Source organism: Pholis gunnellus, assembly GCF_910591455.1.
Source record: "Pholis gunnellus genome assembly, chromosome: 1".
Lineage (NCBI taxonomy): Eukaryota > Metazoa > Chordata > Actinopteri > Perciformes > Pholidae > Pholis > Pholis gunnellus.
In genome coordinates this window covers 23,434,781-23,455,439 of record NC_136528.1, presented here as the reverse complement: position 1 = coordinate 23,455,439, position 20,659 = coordinate 23,434,781, and the positions used below count along the sequence as shown (strand labels likewise).

Below are 20,659 nucleotides of genomic sequence, written 5' to 3'. Positions count from 1 at the left end.
TCTGTACGGGGACAACAGATGATAAACTGGCCCATTTTACGGTTTTTCTGTTCGTCAATGCAGACTGTTCCTGAAAACCGCAACATTTACTGCAGGTCATTTAATATAGAAATGGAATTTGACAGGACATGAGTGTATTTTAAAAGCATTAATCCACAAATTAAACAAAACTATATTTTGACGTGTGATACCCGTTGTTCAACAAATTTGCAACGTTTTGCAAAACTGCAACTATGGCAAATGTTTTGGCAGCCGATCGATGAGTCACACTGATGATGGCAGTTTCTACATTAGACATGCAGAAATTATACTAGTGCTTTGCAATGCACTTCAAAGGGTGTGAGAGCTTTGGCCCAATTAGCCGCTTACAGCCTGTAATACTTTGTTGGCACTGGAACTGACTTCCTGTCGAGGTGGCAAGCAGGCAAACATAACCGTAATAATAACCTTAAAATAAAGTAGTAAATAAATCGAGTTGCATTAGCTGTCCTGTAGAATGGGTTTTCCAATTTATTTTCTTATTGAACAAAATTATAAGACAAGCATGAAGTATTGAATGTTCAACAATATGAATGGTTGAATTACTCGTTCCCAGACAAATACCAAGAGACACAAACTGAAGCATCCACAAAGTGAAGCAACCCTTAAGGAGGAGATTTGTCCTCATACTGCGAAAACTCAGTTAAAAGAATTATAAATAATATTATTTAGGTCTTATATTATTTGTTCTTTTTTTTAAAGCGGATAAACTTATGACATTATGACTAAAAATAGTGGATTTCCAGATGGTTTGTCCCTGTCATTGTGATATAGAGTGAAAACCAAGTACAGGTTTCCCCTGCCCCCCTCCGATCATCAATAATTGTCTTACTGTCTCCCTGGTGAGCCACACAGCTAGGTTGGGTTCCCTATTTCCTGATCAGTGGGGCTTCGAGCCACCTGTAGTTCAGACGAGTATCGTGTGTATAGGGATCTAATTACAGCTTCAAGAGCACCGCAAGTCTTCTCAGCTATTATCGCCTCAGTGGGACCCTGCACCAAAAAGCCTTCGAAACTCAACATCTCATTTCATCTTCTGGGGCGGAGAGTCCTCACAAATTCTACTTTTGCACGTCGTCTTTCTTCCTGTAATGAACATGTGTAGTTTGCAATATCCATAAATTGCAATGATATTGTCCAAACTGTAAAATACTTTGAATTGTTAACTGACTTGGCTAAAACAACTCTCTCATTAGGTCTTCCTTTCTTCCTGAATGACTTAAACTGCAGCACCAGAAGATGAGCTATAGCTGCATTACTGGCAAGCAAGTACAGTGATCTGGAGAGCTCACGGCATTGCAGCACACCAATCCCGGTCAAATTTGAAATTAAATGTATATACTGTGGAAGGTTTTACACGAGAGAAGACAAGAAAATAGTAAAGTCTAGTAAAATAAGTAAAGTTACAAAAGGACAAGCAAAGCAAAATTAACTTTGAGTATCAAAAGTAAATATATTTATTATGCAGTAACACTCACAGAGTTTTTAACTATTTATTGTTCCTATGTGTCATATTTTATAAACTGCTATGTTTTGCCTGTCAAATCTTGATCTGATATTTTATCTGAATCTCCTCTTGCTTTTTTCCTGCATTCAGCCAAAGCCTGCTCGATTGTGATTGGTCAATACTACTCGAACTACAAACGGAAACCAGAACACCTCCGATACCAAAATCTTGTCCTGATGCCTACCGATTCTGCATGTGAATGCGGAATCTGTTTATAGAAATTAAAGTACAAGTACCTTGAAATTGTACATAAGTGCAGTATCAGAGTTACATTCCACCACTGAAGTTTTGTTTACGTGAACAACTTGTTCTGCTGTTCCCAAGTGAACACAAATCGATTGAATTATTTTTTATTCAATAATGTAGCGATGAAAAACTCAGCTCCAGATATTTTAATGGTAGCTTCCATCATTGGTACACTTTTAGTTTTAATAGGCTGCTTCTCCCGCTGTAACCAATCAACTGATCTTTCTGAGTTAATGTGAGTTGTTGTTACTGCCAGCAGTGGGCAGCAGAGCGCTGTCTCTGTCTCTGCAGACAGGGTTTAAGAAAGGGTTTCAGTATTCTTTTAAACTTCAGCATCATCTTTGAAACTTGTTTTATTTATAAGACACACTCATGAATCCCTTTTACAGAAACACCGATGAAGACTAGCCAATGGGCGCGTTACATCCTTCCGGCACCACATGAAATGTGTGCATGTGCTCTGGCATGAGAGCCTGTGTGTGTGTGTGTGTGTGTGTGTGTGGGTGTGTGTGTGTGTGTGTGTGTGTGTGTGTGTGTGTGTGTGTGTGTGTGTGTGCGCGTGTGCGTGTGCGTGTGTGTGCGCGTGGTGAAGGAAGAGAAACATCAGGGCGCCTCCTGCCAACTGCCACTGCCTGAAATGACAGAGACAGGTGCTGTAAAATCACCCCTTTATACCCGAACACACACACACACACTCATGGACACACGACACATGGGCGCATGCCGACACCCACTCAGCACAGTCACCATGCCAATGCACTCAATGATTTCACTGCTCTAGTTTCTAACATGAGCGTTTCTAGACTGTAGTATCAACAGTATCTCATGCATTCATAACTCAGAGTTTTATTTGTGTGGCTGATTCCTTGTTTACAACTGTGATACCTAATGTTAGTCTTCACTATTGGTTTTCAACATGAATAGGTGTCTGTGCCACAAGTAAAGGAGTGTCTCTGAGAGGGTCGCCAGCGTTGTTCGAAGTTGTTTACTTTCTAAAGATCCGCATCGACCTTTGACCTTCAGGGCAGACTTTCTGATAGGGTGTCGAAAGTAGAACTTAGGAGATCTAACCGTCTCCTAATGCCAAACACATCTTTCCTGCATGTTGAGAACATATAAAGCAAACTAACTTTCTCACTCTGTTTCTGGACAACAACCACCTCTTCTTGCAACGGAAGGTGGTCGACTAAAGCACTTGTACGTCGTCACTCATGGTGGTGGTTCCGTCAAATTTCAAGCATCGCAGACGCGCCACTCTCTGCTTTGACATCACCCATTGAGCACAATAGATCTCCATCATCTGCTTTGACACGAGTGTTCAAAATAGCAGCAGATCAAAGAGTTCTGGCTGAATGTTCTGAATGCGCGAGGGCACAACACAGACCGCTCCGGACAGCGAGGTTACGACATGAAGGTTGATCCGGACAAGACGGATTTAAGAAGAAAACAAGTGCTAAACTTAAGGCTTTAAACAAGACAAACAAGTGTGTTGTGGAGGGTAGTGAGGGCTGTAAACAAAATGTTTCAATTTCTATTTTCCTCTCAGTGTGGCAGCAACAGATATCAAAAGACTTCTGTGTGGTCAAGGAGCTCTTGAATTGATTTGTGTGGCAATTTATTTCTAAAATTGACATCATTGGCTGTTTTTCAGTTTGAACAAAAACTGGAAATGGTCGGTCGTGGTAGCATAGCATGGGCTAATGAAGGGAATTTGCTTTCAAATCTTTTAAGTATAAATTCAAAAAAGTTGTGCCTTGGATGTAATTGCGAGTTAGAAAATAATTTAGTGTAAGGCTGAATGAGTCGATTGATTGATTAGTCGATAGACAGAAAAATCGTTTCTTTTAATCCATTCATTGTTTGATTGAGTATTTCTTTCCACAAAAAAATATCAAACATACTCAGCTTCTGTTTGTTCCCGTTTCTGTTTGACATCATTGTAAACCGAAAACCTGTTTATAATTACATATTTTCTACTTTGTATGTGTCCGTGTTTTACATATGTTCTTGTCTCTCTGTAAAGCACAATTCTTTTGTAAAGTGTTACGGTTTACTTACTTACTTTTAAATGGTGTAGACAGTGTTTCTGTCTACACCACCAACAGCTGCCCTGCTTCTCTCTTCATCTCTCTCTCTCTGTTTCTCTCTCTCTCTCTGTTTCTCTCTGTCTCTCTCTCTCTGTTTCTCTCTGTCTCTCTCTCTCTCTCTGTTTCTCTCTGTTTCTCTCTCTCTCTCTGTTTCTCTCTGTCTCTGTTTCTCTCTCTCTCTCTGTTTCTCTCTGTCTCTGTCTCTCTCTCTCTCTCTGTTTCTCTCTGTCTCTGTTTCTCTCTCTCTCTCTCTCTGTTTCTCTCTCTCTCTCTCTCTCTCTCTGTTTCTCTCTGTCTCTGTTTCTCTCTCTCTCTCTCTCTCTCTCTCTGTTTCTCTCTCTCTCTGTTTCTCTCTCTCTCTCTCTCTCTCTCTCTGTTTCTCTCTGTTTCTCTCTCTCTCTCTGTTTCTCTCTGTCTCTCTCTCTCTGTTTCTCTCTGTCTCTCTCTGTTTCTCTCTCTCTCTCTCTCTCTCTCTCTCTCTCTCTCTCTCTCTCTCTCTGTCTCTTTCTTTCTCTCATCAGCCTGTGAGTGACAGCACATGTGCTGGGGTACATGGGAGGGCCGGTGGTGAAATTCTAACCCCTTACCCCACGACTGTGATACATACCCCAGCTATGGACAGGGAGGAGCTGTGAGAGACAAACGCCGGCAGAGGAAAAGAGGGAGAGAGAGAGAGAGAGAGACAGCAAGAGGATAGAGAGAAGGAAAGAGTGGGGAAGGTTTCAGGGTTGGAGAGTTTGGCCTTTTTTTACCCAGTAGAGCCACTCAGGAGCCCAGTTCTCAGTGGAGGAGCCTCAGATCTTTCAGTCACCAGAGGTCTGTTCATACTGAGCTTCTGAGTGCAGGTACTGAGGATGGCCGTACGGATGTTGATGGTGTGTGTGCTGGGAACTCTGCTTTGTCAGGTAAGAAAAATCTCTTCATCGCTGCTGTCAACTAAAAGGAACAAAATATGTTGATTGAGCGTTGAAGTACTTTTTGTGTTTGTTTTCTGTGTTTTGCGTACAATATTATCTTCAATTATTGATTTAGTTTAACATTCGACTTTAGAAAATAACTTGTGTCTGACCAATAGAGTTAGTGGAGTGCACTCTCCACTTTCTGATTGCTATGTAAAGGGGCCACAACAGGTGATGAACATATGGATTGGATAGGCTGCTGTAAAGGTATTCCACTTGCACTTGAGCTCTAGTGTGTACTACAAGCCCCCCCCCCCCCCCCCCCCTGCCCCTTGAAGAATGTCATCTTGGTTGGAGCTTAACCTATAGCTGCCCCACTCTTCAAATATACAGTTTATGTTTTTACCTGAGTGATGTTTTCAATAAGACAGCAATCGAGGCACTAATCCGGCTCTGCAATCAGAGGTTGTGGCTGATCTAAACATTTCATCCTGGTTGGAAAGAGGGTGATGAAGTGTTTTGAGGAGGACGAGACTCCAGATGTGTACACAGGGCTCAGGGCATCATTAGTGGCCCCTGTCAACAGACGCCCATTATGAGATCTAAAATGGATGACAATGTAAACTGACATATTACCAACAGCACTTCCAACCACCATCAGTCTTTCTCTCTGTTTGGAGAAGTAATGGAGCCCAGGTTGGGAGGGTGAGTGAGTGATGCTATGATGTGCTCTATAATTCATTGTAAATGTTGCAGATGCTGTGGAAATGAATAATTCAGATCTTCTCAATCAGGGAAGTGTCTGGCCTTGTCAATTGTTAAAAGTTACAGCGGCTTTTCAGTATCTGTGTGGTTGAAAGCCTTCATGGTGAATGTATTCTGCTTTTGTGGTTCATGTTCATATTCTCTGGCTAATTTATGGTGGAAAAAATCAAAATAAGTGTTGTATCTTTTGTACATGGTCACAGTGAGGCCTAAGCCCCTAATGACATTACACAAAAGATGTTTCGGCCAAATCTTCAGGACCTCATTAATAATTTGACTCATGACCGATCATACAAACATGAATAGATAAGACTTGAAAGAGCTGTAAACCCTGAAGTATGACCTTTAAGGTCCAGCAGTCCACAGGCTGAATGCAGATATTGGAGAACTACTTAAGCTCTGTGTGCTGAGGCAGATATGGGGTTAAATTGCATCTTCAAATGCCAAAGATGTTACAAGCCAAAGATACCCAAATAAACAAAAACTGACTCATGCAGTTTGTTAACTGTGTTGTACTTTGTATTACGATCAATCTGCCCCGCTTATCTTTTGAGTTTGAAATAGTGGCTCTGAGAAGTTTATACCTGACTCTTTCACATGCAACAGCAGAGTTAGTGGACCCGTATGGTATCCCAACATCAGAGCAAAAACAAAAGCATCAAAACATCTAAATCCATTCCAACCAGTCCTCACTTTACCAATAAAATGCTAAATACACTTTGTTCAGGTGAGCCATTGGAATCCATTAAAACTGCAGTGAATCCAAACCTCCACTATTAAACAAGCTATAAACATTTCAAAGCTACCTTTCAAGACCGTTGAGCAACGTGTGCCCTCATGTTCAAAAGAAATAGCAAAAGTGCCCTCGTGTATGCCCCTATTGTGGATAAAACATGATAAAGTGGCCTCTGGTGTGTCCTTCCAGTGGAGAAAACATGATAATGCGGCCTCTGGTGTGTCCTTCCAGTGGATAAGACATGATAAAGTGCACTAATTGGCACCCCTAGAATGGAGAAAACAGTATGCAGGGCCATATAGGCTGCCCTACATGCCATAAAACTGTCTCCACGCTGGTGCCCCACTGCATGCAGCTGGTGCCCTTTTTAATTTTGTTTTCTGCCACTGGTTGGTGGAGTGTTCCTTTGATGATAGAATCTTCATCATTAATAGTGGCCTTTTACAGAATCTTGAGTTGCTTTTTTTCTCCATGTTGAAAGAGGACAAATTATTACCTGCTAAACAAAAGTTGTGAGAAATTCACAAACAAAAGAAATGAATGGTTCCACTGGAAACAAACCATAAACCAGATTAATTGTGCTTTCACCTGCTGTATCACTGCACGGAATGCACACATTTTCTTTGTAGGTTGCACGCGGCCAAAATGTGTTACTTTTTCAATTAATTTAACGATCAACAGCTGTCAATCCAATCCAAAGGCTTCGATCAGTGTAACCTGATAGCTTTCAGTTGTTCTCTTTTAATTTTCAGTGAGCTGGTGTTGTTTTGAACTGGCCTGCTGGGTGTATGTTGTGTTGAGGAGTGAGCAGCAGCCACAGCTGTTCCCAGATGCATACGTGATGCCATTTGTCCCGCTCTGTAATCCCCCTCGTGGAAAGAGGAGTGGGACGTTTCTGAACCATGAAATCGAGTACAAATCAAGAGTCTGTAGCAGCGGCCAGCTGCCGCTGAGCTCTCACTCGTCGGAAACAATCAGTCAAAGGATTTAGAGTCCGAATCACAGGTCCTGCTGGGTGTGGATACCTGTAGGCTGTTTTACACTGACTACAGTTACAGAGGGAGAAAATGGTAGAGAGGCAACTTCCAGATCATTAAAGAACAGTGAAGTCCATTCCTTTTTTCTCTTATTATTTTTGTGAACTGAGACACGGAAGACCAGGTGATGACAGTTGTTGTTTAAGAGGTCATGCACAAGAATAAGCAGCAATGTTATGATGGGTTTGTCACATTGTGTATCCTCCATGAATAAGTTAATTAACTCATGTAGAGGTGTTTAAAAGGCAGTCGCCACAAAAAGACAGTCAATGTTTTTAAATCAGTAAACCTCTTTTTGAGTTTCTTTATTTTATTGTTTTTATGTAACATACTGTACGTTCCTACATCGTGTTAATATACCTACATTGAGTGAAATATTTAAACCCAAGACTTCCTAATTTGCACATTTAGTATTTATACAAATGAATTTGGTACTTGAGGAAACTTTGGGATCTCTCAAACTTAAAGTACTGTGGGTTTCAGTATTGTTTCTCCCAGCAGCATGAGTTTACAAAGATGCATTAAGAGGTCAATGTTTTTAGAGATTGTGCTTTTGTTCTGGCATATTTAAATTAACAGAATGTGTCCGAACATCTCTACTGGGTAAGTGGAGGAAAGAGACAGTTCATCACTTTATTGGTAGTAAATGTGTGCCTCTTTCACATCAACAAGATTTTTTCTCATGCTCTTCTTAATAAAGAAATTATATAATTATCTTCAATTGAATCCAGATAGTTGCCAGATGCCGTTTCTTTTCAGTAACTCCATGTTTATTGAGTCCTTCTTTTAGTCTTAGTAGTTCATATTATAACCTTGCTCAGCATTACTAGAGCTCAGACAACTGCTCTGAGGGGGACTCACAGTAGTGGCACCATAAATAGAGTGTCCATACCCATGCCAGGCAGTCATGACTTAGCAGAGATTAGGGGTGTGGGACCAGTACTGTTGGTGACTGACTGGTTGAATGTCCAGTAACAGAAGTGACCAGAGGGACACCTGTGCGACCTCTAGCCCCAGAAGGGACCGCCAGGAATGTTGCAGGCATTACTTTTCGGCTGCCCGAGAGTTCTTGAGCTATTTGAACGACTGTTCCACTCAAACATGTCTGGTGAGGAGACACTCCGGCCAGCAGAGATTTGGTAAAAGTGAAATATACTCCTCCACACAGCTACAGTGGATTTTCTCAGAGGGGGTGCTTTTACCAATGTATAAATGTTGTGACGGCAAGCCTGACAAACTGGTCAATTTGTTACATTTCAGGCCTATAAATATATAAAAAGGGCAGATTGAAAATCTAAGCACCCTTACTGTGTTACAGAATGAAATTTAGTGCACATCTCTTGATTTAAATAAACCAGAATACTGTTGTGTAATGTGACAGTAGACTTTTGTTCTGCAAAGCCGACGTCAGAGAGGTGGAATCGAACTTTCTCGTGCTCCGTAAACACTCAAACAGAGTGCTTTGCGGTTCTTCTGAGAGGGCAATATCGTCCCCAAACAAGCTGTCCATACTTCTGTGAGGGCGCGAGGTGAAAGGCCAAGCTGTAAACGTATCTGGGAAAAGCTTCTAAAACAGTTCATCTGTGTGTGGTGTCATTGCTCAGCCTGTCAGAAAAGGCACTCACTGGGCTAATTGGCAATATGACACTTTGGTGTTACTGCGTCCTGGTCTGGTAAAAACATTAGAACAGTGGTAGATACTTGGTGGAGCCAGAATCCAACACACAGAGTCATTTTTAGCTCAGATTGAAGGGTCAGAACAAGAGAGTTATGTGCGTGAAAAAGAAGTGTGCAAATTCAGACAATGTTGTTTCTTATCTGGTTTGTATTGTAAACTGTCTGTTAATGTTTTATAATTTGGAAAAGCTCTAACGCGGCATTGTGGTTTCCTTCATTCTTACTGCAACCGTGAAGGTGGTCACGTTAGTCCGTCAAACTTAAAAAGCAGCAGAACTTTAACTCCCGTAATGAATGCTTTATTTACCAAACGTTTTGTGTATTTCTTGCATTCATCAGGATGGTTGTCTGAGCTTGTTTCCAGTTTCCTGAAACTCTAAATGGTCCATTGATCAGTTGTGTGATGCATAGATCCACGATCATCATCATATTAAGGTTTTCACAGAGTACTAATAATATTTACTCTTTGTGAATACAGAAATTCACAAGAGAAATTCAAGTCATGAATACAAAAGAAAATATTACAACCGATTTTGAAAATGGTCAAATCTATCGATGGTCAGTCCATCCGTCGGTCCACTACTTTGGTCTAAAATATCTATATTCAATTTGGTACAAATATTCATAAATCCTACCGACTTTAATGATTCCCTGACTTTTCCACTAGTTCCACCAATAGTTTGACATTTACGTTTCTTACTGTAGTGACGTGTTTTGTCAACAATAGATTGCCATTCACTTTGTTACAGACGCTCATGATCCACAGATTATGTATCCTAATGACTTCGGTGATCCTCCAGCGGCACCCTGAGGTTAACGTTTGTAGTTTTCAGTGAAATGTCTCTACTAAGTATTGGATGGACTGTTGTGAAATGTAGTACTCACATTCACAAACTCCTCAGGATGAATTGTAATAACTTTGGTGGTCCCTTATCCTCTCGGGCCATCATCAGGTCAAACATTCTTCAGTCCAATACTTTGGTTTATGACCAAATTTCTGCAAAACTAATGATTTCCCATCATCCTCAACTTTAGTCTTGCTTAGTGCTTATTAGCAAATGTTAGCATGCTAACACACTGACCTAAGATTTATCACAAGTTAGTACAGCCTAAAAGCGCAACTACCATGACTGTGATCTCTTGTTAAATACAAAGTAGTAAATTCTGAACATATTTCATTTTTACACAGTACACTTAAGTCTCTTCCATCCCTTCATGTTGATGGATTTCCTTAATGTTAAAGTCAATCTGCGGCTAACCTTAACACATTCTTCAATGTCCTATTTAGCGCCTACAGCACGGTGCGAGGGAGAAGAGTTGTGCGATGTGTTTTTAAATTTGATGAACTTGCATTGAAGCTCACACTGGTCTGCAGTCTGCACCTCGCTGAGTGTGCATTCTCAAAGTGAGAAACAGGTGCTCACGCAAATCAGGCAAACTTACAAAGTGCTATACTTGGAAATACAACTGGGATGCAGCTGTTATTGATGTTGAGGTTACGTGACAATGCAGAATGAAGGCAATGCCATGAGAGCTCATATATGTAGATGTCTTAAGTATGGAAGTAGATGGCAAGGATGAATTTGTGCGGGTGACACGCACTGCTGGAATGTGAGAGTAAACACCACTATGAGGGTGGAGATGACGATGGCTACAAAAAGTTAAATTGGTAGGGGTCGAGACTATAGAACAGTCCAAAATTAGCCTGCCCTCCAGCCTCACTTGGCCGGCAGATGCCAGCCATGGTTGCCATTCCTCCCTGCACTATCCAGCAGCATGCCGAAGGATCAGTTCATCACATCACCGGCCCCAGAGACAAGACAGGGATCACAGGCCATTCACAAAATACTCACATATTTATCCTCTATCTGTTATTTGGCTTATGTATTACAGGTCATCCATCAAGATTTAGTTATGTTAGAATTTTTTACAGGCTCAGCTTTTTGGCAAGTTAGTACATCTACATTTATCTCTGCTTCTATAGAGTATGCCTTTGAGCTGTTAAACATATGGGAGGTCGTGCTCAATCCGGTGAATTCCCACAGAGAAGGAGGAAGCAACTAACGGAAATGTATACGCATGAGTGGGTGGGTGTTTTGTTGTTGCACATGCATGTACTATATCAGCCTGTGTGCGCGTGTGTGTGTGTGTGTGTGTGTGTGTGTGTGTGTGTGTGTGTGTGTGTGTGTGTGTGTGTGTGTGTGTGAGAAAGCGTGTATATATAAAGTGTGTCTGTGGAATTCCTACAGCGGAGCAGATCCGTAAGGTGATCCCAAACTCCCAGTCAGGTGCAGAGCTGAGCATAAAGGGGAATTTGTGTGTGTGAGTGGGAATGCGGGTGGGAAAGCACAGGATCTAAATCCATAGTCGACAGCTGTTGTGTCGTGCAGTTGTGCGTGTGTGTGTGTGTGTGTGTGCGTGTGTGTGGGGGTGTGTGAACATGGTCAAGACAGCAATGCGGTGAATGAGGGCTCGTGAAATGAGTGTGGGTGTTTGTGTTTCCTCGTCCTGAGATGAATTTGCACACGGATCAAAGGAAGCTGACAAAGACATGTATTAGTGAATGAAACCTGAAGCTGTGGCCCTGCACCCCTTATGCCCGGCACAATCCCATTAATTCCACATTACAGACAGCCTCAGCGCTACAGCTAGCATACAGCCATTCCAGCAGACCACTGGGAATGTTATAGCGCTGAGGGAGACTCTTGACGTGGTTTTAAACAGCTGCAAATATCTGTAATGACCTAATTTGTCGTCCATGAAGGAGAATTACTGGAACCAAAACATATACTTCATGTCTGACTGCTCCTGTGACTTTCTTCTGAGAGTTTCACACTGTTCTTGTTTCCTTCAGGTGTGGAGCTCTGCAGAACCTCATCACAAAGAAGAAGAGTTCCTTTACCCATGGAGGAATCAAGGAAAGGGAGTGGTCAGGGTGAAGAGGGACTGGATCATCCCTCCAATCAGAGTGCTGGAGAATAGCAAGCAGGTTCCTGAAGACCTTGTCCAGGTGAAAAGTGTTACAGTATAGCTTTTCACAGCAGAATTGCATCACTGGATAACTGCTTTTTAACATATTGGTTCACAATTTGTAAAGTCTGTCTAAATTGCTTGCTTCGCTTCCTCTGGGTTATACTGGCCAGTAAAAGATCCCCTCCACATTTGCCTTTAATGTAAGTGATGGGGAAAAAAATCCACAGTCCTCTTTTTACACAAAAATGTATTCAGACGTTTATCTTACGCTAATACAGATATTTCTCCCAATACAATAAAGACTTTTGTTTGCAGCATGCATATAGGCAATAAACACCCTGTTCAATTAATCCTTACAATAAATATATATAATGCAAGTTATAATAATACATAGACTATGATGAAAATTAGACCTTCGGAAGAACAAAGCCTCATCATGCAAATGCAATGAGCTGACTGACTGTATAGCGCTATACAGTACTGGATCCAGCTAAACACAGCGCTGTACAGCCATGCAGTGCTGATCGTAATTCTTCATCACAGATGATCACATACGGCAGAGACCAGTGTTCAAAAGACTTGTGAAATGTAATGTTGTGTTAATGCTGTCACAGGCGACCAGTTAATGTATAAATCCTACCGTACAAGGAGAAATATACAGCCTCTTTTTACATGGTGATAAAAATGCAGCGTAAACCATATGTAAAATGCATGAAATATAGACCCTGTGAGTTTAAACACGCTTGTCTCAAGGTCCTTAACTGTCAGCACACTCACATCTGGTGTTACGACATACGGTTTAAAGATCCCCCCCCCCACCGTCCCATGAGGTTGTGATGATCACCAACTTTATCTCCTCTCTCTGTCTAGATCAAATCGGACAAAATCTTTACAGGTGAGGTGATCTACAAGCTGGAGGGGCCGGGGGTGGACCAGCAGCCCAAGAATCTGTTTGAGATCGATGATAAAACAGGAATAATCAGGAGCAAGCGGCCGCTGGACAGAGAGAGATACAACAGCTTCACGGTGAGAGAGCATTGGTGGGAGTAACATTATTAAATCACCCAGACACTTAAAATGTGTTTTAGAGCGCAATCAAGCACAGGTACTTAACACAAGCCACAGTGCAATCAATAAGACCTTACGCAACGTGTTTCGAAGCTTAGGTCCATGTTTTTGTCTTAAAGCATATATCAATGTCTCACATGAGTATAAACAGGCAGAGGTCAGTTTCCAAGGGTCCTTTATGGGCATCTTGGGAGAGACTTCAGAGGCTTTCAGACCAGATGACTGTGATGCAACCTGTTATGTTGAACCAAACCTCCTGCACATGTCTTTACGCTATTTCCAGCACATGCTGAGTGCAGGCACCGCAAATACCCGCAGTCACCAGGAGAGTTGGATGTTTTCCTAAATGGAACGCATGAGATTTGTGGTAGTTAATAGTAAGAAACAAAAATCTCAAAACTATTTTTTTTACTAACATTGACTTTTGTCTGTCTGTTGTGTGTGTGTTTGTGTTTGTGTGTAGCTGAAAGCCTTTGCGCTGTCCCCCAGTGGAGAGAGACTAGAGAATCCTACCACCATAGAGATAATGGTGCTGGATCAGAACGACAACAGACCCGCCTTCACCCAGAGCCAGTTTGATGGCTCTGTCTCTGAGTTCTCAGTCCCAGGTACATCCATTTATAACACACTGCATTACAAGCGTATCTTCTTGAGCCACGATATTTCAAAAAGTCATTCAATTCTTTATCATTTTCTTCCAGAAGTAGCTTCAAAAGTTTACAAAGTAGCTTTGACTGAAGTATAGCACTTTCCCCCCATACTTTCTGTTTGTTTCAGTGTGTCATTGAAACTGCACTTAAACTGCACAGATTATCACCTGGTTCCTGAACTCCGCAGAGTGTTTTAGAATCTTTCAGCTCACTCTTTTGGTTTTGCCGCTCTCATCAAGCGTTGTTGGCAGATCAGACAGACACAGTTAGATATTTTCCTTCAGGAGTTGGTAAAGCTCAGACCACAGCTAAAAGGGAGAGTGAAAGTTAGACTTACATGTGTAAATATGCAACTGTTTGCCAAATCAACTTACATTAAATATGTCAGTGTTGTGTTCACAGCTTGTTTTCAGGTTTAAGCGACATACTGATATTTATCAGTGGCTGCACAGTTATCCGGTTCTTGAATGCAGATTATGGTATCACTTAGACAACAACAGCAGATCACAACTAACACAAAAGGATTTGCATGTGAACCAAGTTAGTAAATTACTTTCACCTAGATGGACATCCATTCCATTCTAAGAATAGTACGGTTTACTTTTTACATGTTTTGTGAAGTTTAAAGTCTTTTCAGTGAAGTCCTGCAGCCTGAGCACATAAGTCACATATGAATCATCCAGCTGACCGAGGCTTTGAATTATTTTTGCCAGGCACCTCGGTGATGTCAGTGTCAGCCACTGATGCAGATGACCCAATGACAGAAAACGCTTATCTGAGCTACTCTATCATTGGCCAGGAGAGCATTCCGCCCAACGCTGTCACCAAGACTATGTTTGGTATCAACAACGAGACAGGAGCCATCTACACCCGAGACGTGGGCCTGGACCGAGAGGTAAAACTCAGGTTAACGTTCAGATTTTCGTTTGCAGATCATTATCGGTACGGTTCATTTCACTGATATGTGCCGTGCTCCATCCTAGGTGGTGAAAAGTTTCCGATTAAAACTGCTGGTTGCTGATATGGGGGGCATGGGACTAACAAGTGAAGGTGTGGCAGTCATACACGTTTCTGATATCAACAACCACGCCCCGCAGTTCAGCCCTGCCGCGGTGAGTCTCAGCCAACAACATGTGTGAGGGATATTTTCAGTTGTTATTTAAATCACTTTAGTGTTCAGTTGGATGTTGAATCTTTTGATCTGTGTTTTGTGTGTGGACCGTGTAGTACAGTATGTCAGCAGTGGAGAACAAGAAGGACTATGAGATTGGCCGGGTGAATGTGACAGACAGAGATGATCGTGGAGCAGGTAACTGGGAGGCCATGTACTCCATTTCCAACGACCCCGAAGGCAACTTTGCCATTAGTACGGATCCTGGCAGCAACGAGGGCGTTCTGACAGTGGTGAAGGTACAGTCTGCTGATCTGCTGTTAACTGGAAGAGTTTGAGGGAGGGGGTTGTGATCATTTTAGAGTGTTCATCACACATTTTTGCCATCCAAAGTCCCACTGACTAATTTAAGTGCATAAGAAAACAAATGATTTCTATCAGCTTTGTTCCCGTGATTCCCGATTTTATCTTTAATCTGGTTTGGTATCTGCATATCTTTCACTGCAGACATGCAAAAAGAGTCTGACACACTAAGGGTATGGCTCAGGGAAGTGGTTGTGGTAATGCTATATTTTACGGGTCCATTATTTCCTAATCGTTTTAGGTTTTCTGGAATGTACAGATATACTGTAACTGACCAACACTCTCTATTGGTTGAGTTTTAAACTACAAGTCACTCAAACAAAATTGCTTATTTGACTTTTCCTATGTGTTGGTAAATTATTTCATATCCAACCACAGTGCAGTACAACGTTTTCCTCCCACAAACAGCCTTCTCTGCTTTGTTTTGTCATACAGCCTCTGGATTATGAAGCACAGGATCAGCACGTCCTGATTCTGACGGTGGAAAATGTCAATCGCCTGAGCAACAAGGCTCCCAACCTCCCAGTAAGCAGCGCTACGGTGGTGGTGACTGTCGTGAACGAGAATGAAGCTCCACTTTTCAGGGAGGACCCCATACAGATTGTGGTCCCTGAGTCTGTGGCTCCTGGGACGTTACTGAAAAGAAATATCGCCTTTGACCCTGATAATTCTGACCTGAGGTACGATGCAGAGTATTTTTGTGCTTTTATGAATTTGAGTAAAGTAATTGGACAGTTAATGGGTCTGTAGCTGTAACTCTGCTCTCTGTGGCAGGTATGAGATTAGCAGAGATCCAGAGAGGTGGCTGGAGATCAACAGAGACACGGGAGACATTACTGCCAAGAGAACCTTTAACATGCGATCTCGAAACGTTAAAAACAATATCTACAATGCTGTGGTCAAGGTTACAGGTCAGTTTATATATGCTTACAGGTTTTGCACCTCTTCATAAAAACAAAAATGACTTGTTTGCACTTTTCAGAAAGATAAACAGTCAAAGACAAGTGTTGTGACCAGGCTAAATCATTTGTTGTTGTAGATGTTGCAACTGAATGCGGCACTGCTGTGTATTTGTGTTCTCCTGTGTAGATGCTGGTGGTGTGTCGACCACTGCCACAGTGGCCATCACACTGAAGGAGACCAACGACTTCCCCCCTCAGCTCTTCCCTCTGAGCGGCACCGTGTGTCGGGGCGCAGGCGGCAGGCGTTCTGGTCTGGTCCTGACGGCTGTGGATGAAGACCTCCCTCCGCACGCTGCACCCTTCACCTTCGAGATGCCCGATGACATATCGATCAACTGGACTGTTAATCAAGTCAACGGTAAGGAAAGAGCATTGGGGGGTGAGGATGGAGTGAGAGGGGTTTGCGTGAATCTCCTAACCTCGCACTACTCTCTCTCCCTCTTCAGATACTCATGCGGTGCTTCTGCCCCTCGAAGAGCTGCAGGCAGGAGAGTACGCGGTCACGGTGTTTGTGTACGACAACGGCAGCCCAGTTCTGAGCGCTTATGCTCAGGTCAACGTCACCGTGTGCGTCTGTGACTCCTTTGGAGATTGTAAGTCTGAGGCGGGGGCTGTGCTAGGCTCCAGTATGGGAATCAGCTTCATCGCTCTCATCATCATCATGGCCAGCATTGCACTGCTACTGTGTAAGTGTCGTCTTGAATCGTCCGGTCTTAAATTACTTTTTTCGCAAAACAAGAACAAAGCAAACAGGACCTCAGATATTTTTAGCTGAAATAAATGACTCGTGAAGATGCAGTTCATTTTACAAATAATCACAAAGTTTTAATGCCATCTGCAGTTTGATAGACAGGACCCATAGTGATGCTTCATGCAAATATGTTACACGACCCATTGTAACTTCAATACCTTGTCTATGTCATATCACGCACTAAAAAAATAGAGCTGTAACAATAAGTCGTTTGTCAGTAAAATAATCAGAAACTCTTTCTATCTCTTACTATCAGTTTTTTAAAGCAAAAAACAGATTGCTGTTTTCAACCTGTCAGATATGACGATGTTTTGCTTTTTTCAGTTGGGGTTATTTATCGACTGTTGTTCGGACAAAATAAGACATTTGATTGTGATTTTGGACTTTGGATTGACATTTTTCCACATTTTTCTGAGATTTTATTGACTAAATGATAAATCGGCAGATAAAATGAGAACGAAAACAATCATTCGCTGAAGCCCTATGATCGTATACACAATGATTAACAGCACTTCATGGTTTCCCTCTGTTTGATCGCAGTGCTGCTCCTCCTGGCTGTGGCGGTGACCACCTGCGGGAGACGCCACCATATCAAGAAAGGAGCAGGTCTGCTAGTCGGGGAATCAGAAGATGACATTCGTGACAATGTCTTCAACTATGATGAGCAAGGCGGGGGTGAAGAGGACGAGGTGAGGCTGCACAGGTCATGAGTCAAGAGGTCTGGACGATCCTGTGGTCCAGTTTATGCACGTTATCACTGTATCCTGAAAGTACATGCAGAATCTGTAGCTTCTTCCTCTAACCTTGCAGAATGCCTTTAACATCGACCTGCTGTGGAATCCCCACGATGCACCTTCGACCCCGGGGTCCTACTACCCAGGGTGTGGTGTCCCTCGAGGCAAGCAGCCCCTCAGGAGGGACGCCCCGCATAACCTGCCCTCACCCATCTACCCACGGAGGCCTCCAGCGGATCCCACTGATATCGAGGACTACATCAATGATGTGAGACGCTTCTTCCGTGACTCAACATACTCCACAATCTCAGACTATTATGTAAAGTTGTCTTAAAGGGTATACCCATCCCTACAATCAAAGTACAAATCATGAATTTACTATCAAAATCACTTAAAGTAATCAACGGGGCTGATAGACAGACATACTCTCGTGAGATCTGGCAACTAACGTCTGCAAACGTTCCATCTAACTCATGTTCGTAATGCTAAATATGGTTGTTAGCTGTGTAAATATACCATGTTTGCAAAATATAATATCGTGGTCGTGCCATGACCACGCCCACTTAGGAGACAGGAAGTGTATACCATTTCAAATTATTGCTTTTAATGCGTCATCTTAGTCATGGAGCATCTTTGGGGGAATTCAACTTTGTAGAAGTTGCAGCCTCAGCTAACAGCAAAGAAGTTTTTTTACATCTATAGGTCCAACTCTTCTGACATATATGTGCATATACTTAAAATCACTGATTTTACACATCAAAATCTGTTTTCAGGTCTTGGGGAGCGCTATATATTAAATTGTAATACACCGTATTTACTCTAGAGGGGGCTGTGTGACTACATCAACTTAAAAAGCTTGTACTTTTTCTTCCTTCAGGGCCTAGAGGCTGCAGACAACGACCCGAATGTGCCTCCATACGACACAGCCCTGATCTATGACTATGAGGGAGAGGGCTCACTGGCAGGCAGCCTCAGCTCCATTGCTTCATGCAGCTCTGATGGAGACCAGGACTACGACTACCTCAACGACTGGGGACCACGCTTTAAGAAACTGGCCAACATGTATGACCCACGTTAAGGTGGACAGCACCCCACAGAAAGAAGACCTGTGTGCCCCACCAGCAGTTAGGGACACAGATCATGCCTCAGGTGTTTTTTTTTCCTGCACACATTTGAAAAGATTTTAGTCCAGGACGAGATTTGAAGTGTGCTAAAGAAAGAAATAAATGCTATGTGAAACCATGGGCCCTAATTTTTGTGTGCCTTAGGTTATATTGAGGATCATTTGGACACAACAAAAAGGGCTCGTTGCAAAGTTTTGTGGTTAGCTCGAGGAAAGTAAATAAGACGGTAAGAACCGTGAGTTGACGTGATCCGCCACGAGGAAAGAAGCTGTGCATGCTACAAGGCACACAGAATGTGTGTTGAAATGATTGTCCATCTCTGGTTATGTTTATCCTCACACTTGCTCAGTAATGATGCACATAACAAGCCTGAGATATAAAAAAAATCTTTATGTATTTCTTTTTATATAAGTGATTATTTTATAAGGTAAATTTACTTTGATATTCATTTTGTTTGTTTTTCTTTTCCTCCATTCCAGCATCTGTTTGGAAAAAAATATTTCTCAACAAAACAAATTGTACAACACAATATTCTGTAATCAAATTGATTGGAGGGGTAGACTTTGGATGATGTTGTTTTCTGTTTAGAGTTTACCGGTGTCTACAGAATAAATGTAAATCTTTTATTTAGTGTGTGTATTGTTGTGACCCTCTTCACAGGCTGCACCAGGTTTACACATAATTCATTCCTACACATATTTATATATATACTGTGCAATCAGAAAGTCTTCAAAACCTTTCACATTCTGTTATGTTGCAGCTTAATGCTAAACATGTTTAAACCCATTTTTCTTTCATCAATCTACACCCAATACTCTTTAACGAAAAAGGAAAAGTTTTGCAAATGTTTTTAAAAAGAAAATACTGAAATATCACATTGACGTTATCAGATCTTTTGCTATGGCACTTAGCTCAAGGGCCTGATCATCTTTGACATGTTTCTACAGCTTGATTGGAGTTCACCTGTGGTGAGTTCAACTGATTGTAAATTATTTAAAAAAGGGCACTCACCTGATATAAGGTCTCACAGTAGACACTGCATCAGAGCATAAACCAAGTCAAGAGGTTGAAGGAACCGCCTGTAGAGCGCAGAGACACGACTGTGTCAAGGCATAGATCTGGGGGAGGCAGCGAAACATTTTCTCTTGCATTGAAGGTTCCCAAAAGCACAGTGGCCTCCATGATTCCTGCACAGAAGTTTGTAACAACCAGAACTCTTCCTTGAGCTGGCCGCCCGGCCAAACTCGGCAATTGGGGGAGAAGGGCCTTGATTAGAGAGGTGACCAAGAACCCTACGGCCCCTCTGACTCCACTGATCTGGCATCCCAAAGACTCTCAGACTATGAGAAACCACATTATCTGGTCTGATGAAACCAAGATTAAACAGTTTGGTCTCATTTTTTAAGAGTCATGTTTGGAAGAAACTATCATCACCTGCACAAAACCCTCCAAACGGTGACGCCTGGTGGTGGTAGCGTGACATTGTTGCAATGTTTTTCAGCAGTGGAGACTCGAGAGTTGAGAGAAAGTTGAATGGAGCAAAGTACAGACATATCCTCAATGAAAACCAGGTCTGGAGTGCTCCAGACCTTTAGATTGGGCCGAAGATTTACCTTCCAACAGGACAATGACCCTAAACACACAGGCTTGCAGACGGGAGAGGCCTCGGCCTGAAAATGGCTGTCCATCAATGGTCCACATCCAACGTGACAGAGCTTGAGAGGAGCTGCAGAGAATCAGGTCCAGGTGTGGAAAGCTTGTCTCGTCATACCCAAGAAGACTCAAGGCTGTGCTTCAAAGAAATACTGAATACTATATCAATGTGATATTTCAGTGTTTATCTCTAATAAATCTGCAAAAAAAAATCTAAAAATCCTAGATTTGCTTCGTCATTATGGGGTAGTGCGTGTGGTTTGGGGACACTAAAACT

General features: G+C 42.2%; 1 protein-coding gene across 1 annotated transcript; it reads left to right on the top strand.

Moving 5' to 3' along the window:
- Positions 1 to 4,546: 4,546 nt before the first annotated feature.
- cdh15 (cadherin 15, type 1, M-cadherin (myotubule)) lies at positions 4,547 to 19,359 on the top strand. The gene is made up of 14 exons (XM_079157259.1): positions 4,547 to 4,784; positions 11,848 to 12,003; positions 12,837 to 12,992; positions 13,498 to 13,642; positions 14,398 to 14,579; positions 14,668 to 14,796; positions 14,912 to 15,094; positions 15,594 to 15,838; positions 15,933 to 16,069; positions 16,248 to 16,478; positions 16,567 to 16,806; positions 17,412 to 17,560; positions 17,682 to 17,873; positions 18,483 to 19,359. Exons 1-14 carry the CDS (start codon positions 4,734 to 4,736, stop codon positions 18,681 to 18,683), a joined length of 2,397 nt encoding a protein of 798 aa, XP_079013385.1. The 5' UTR covers positions 4,547 to 4,733; the 3' UTR covers positions 18,684 to 19,359.
- Positions 19,360 to 20,659: the final 1,300 nt, after the last annotated feature.

Coding starts and splice junctions, on each gene's coding strand:
- cdh15 (XM_079157259.1), top strand. CDS start 4,734: ATGGCCGTACGGATGTTGATGGTGTGTGTGCTGGGAACTCTGCTTTGT. Junction 15,839..15,932: donor CCTGATAATTCTGACCTGAG/GTACGATGCAGA, acceptor TCTCTGTGGCAG/GTATGAGATTAGCAGAGATC. Junction 17,874..18,482: donor TCGAGGACTACATCAATGAT/GTGAGACGCTTC, acceptor TTCTTCCTTCAG/GGCCTAGAGGCTGCAGACAA.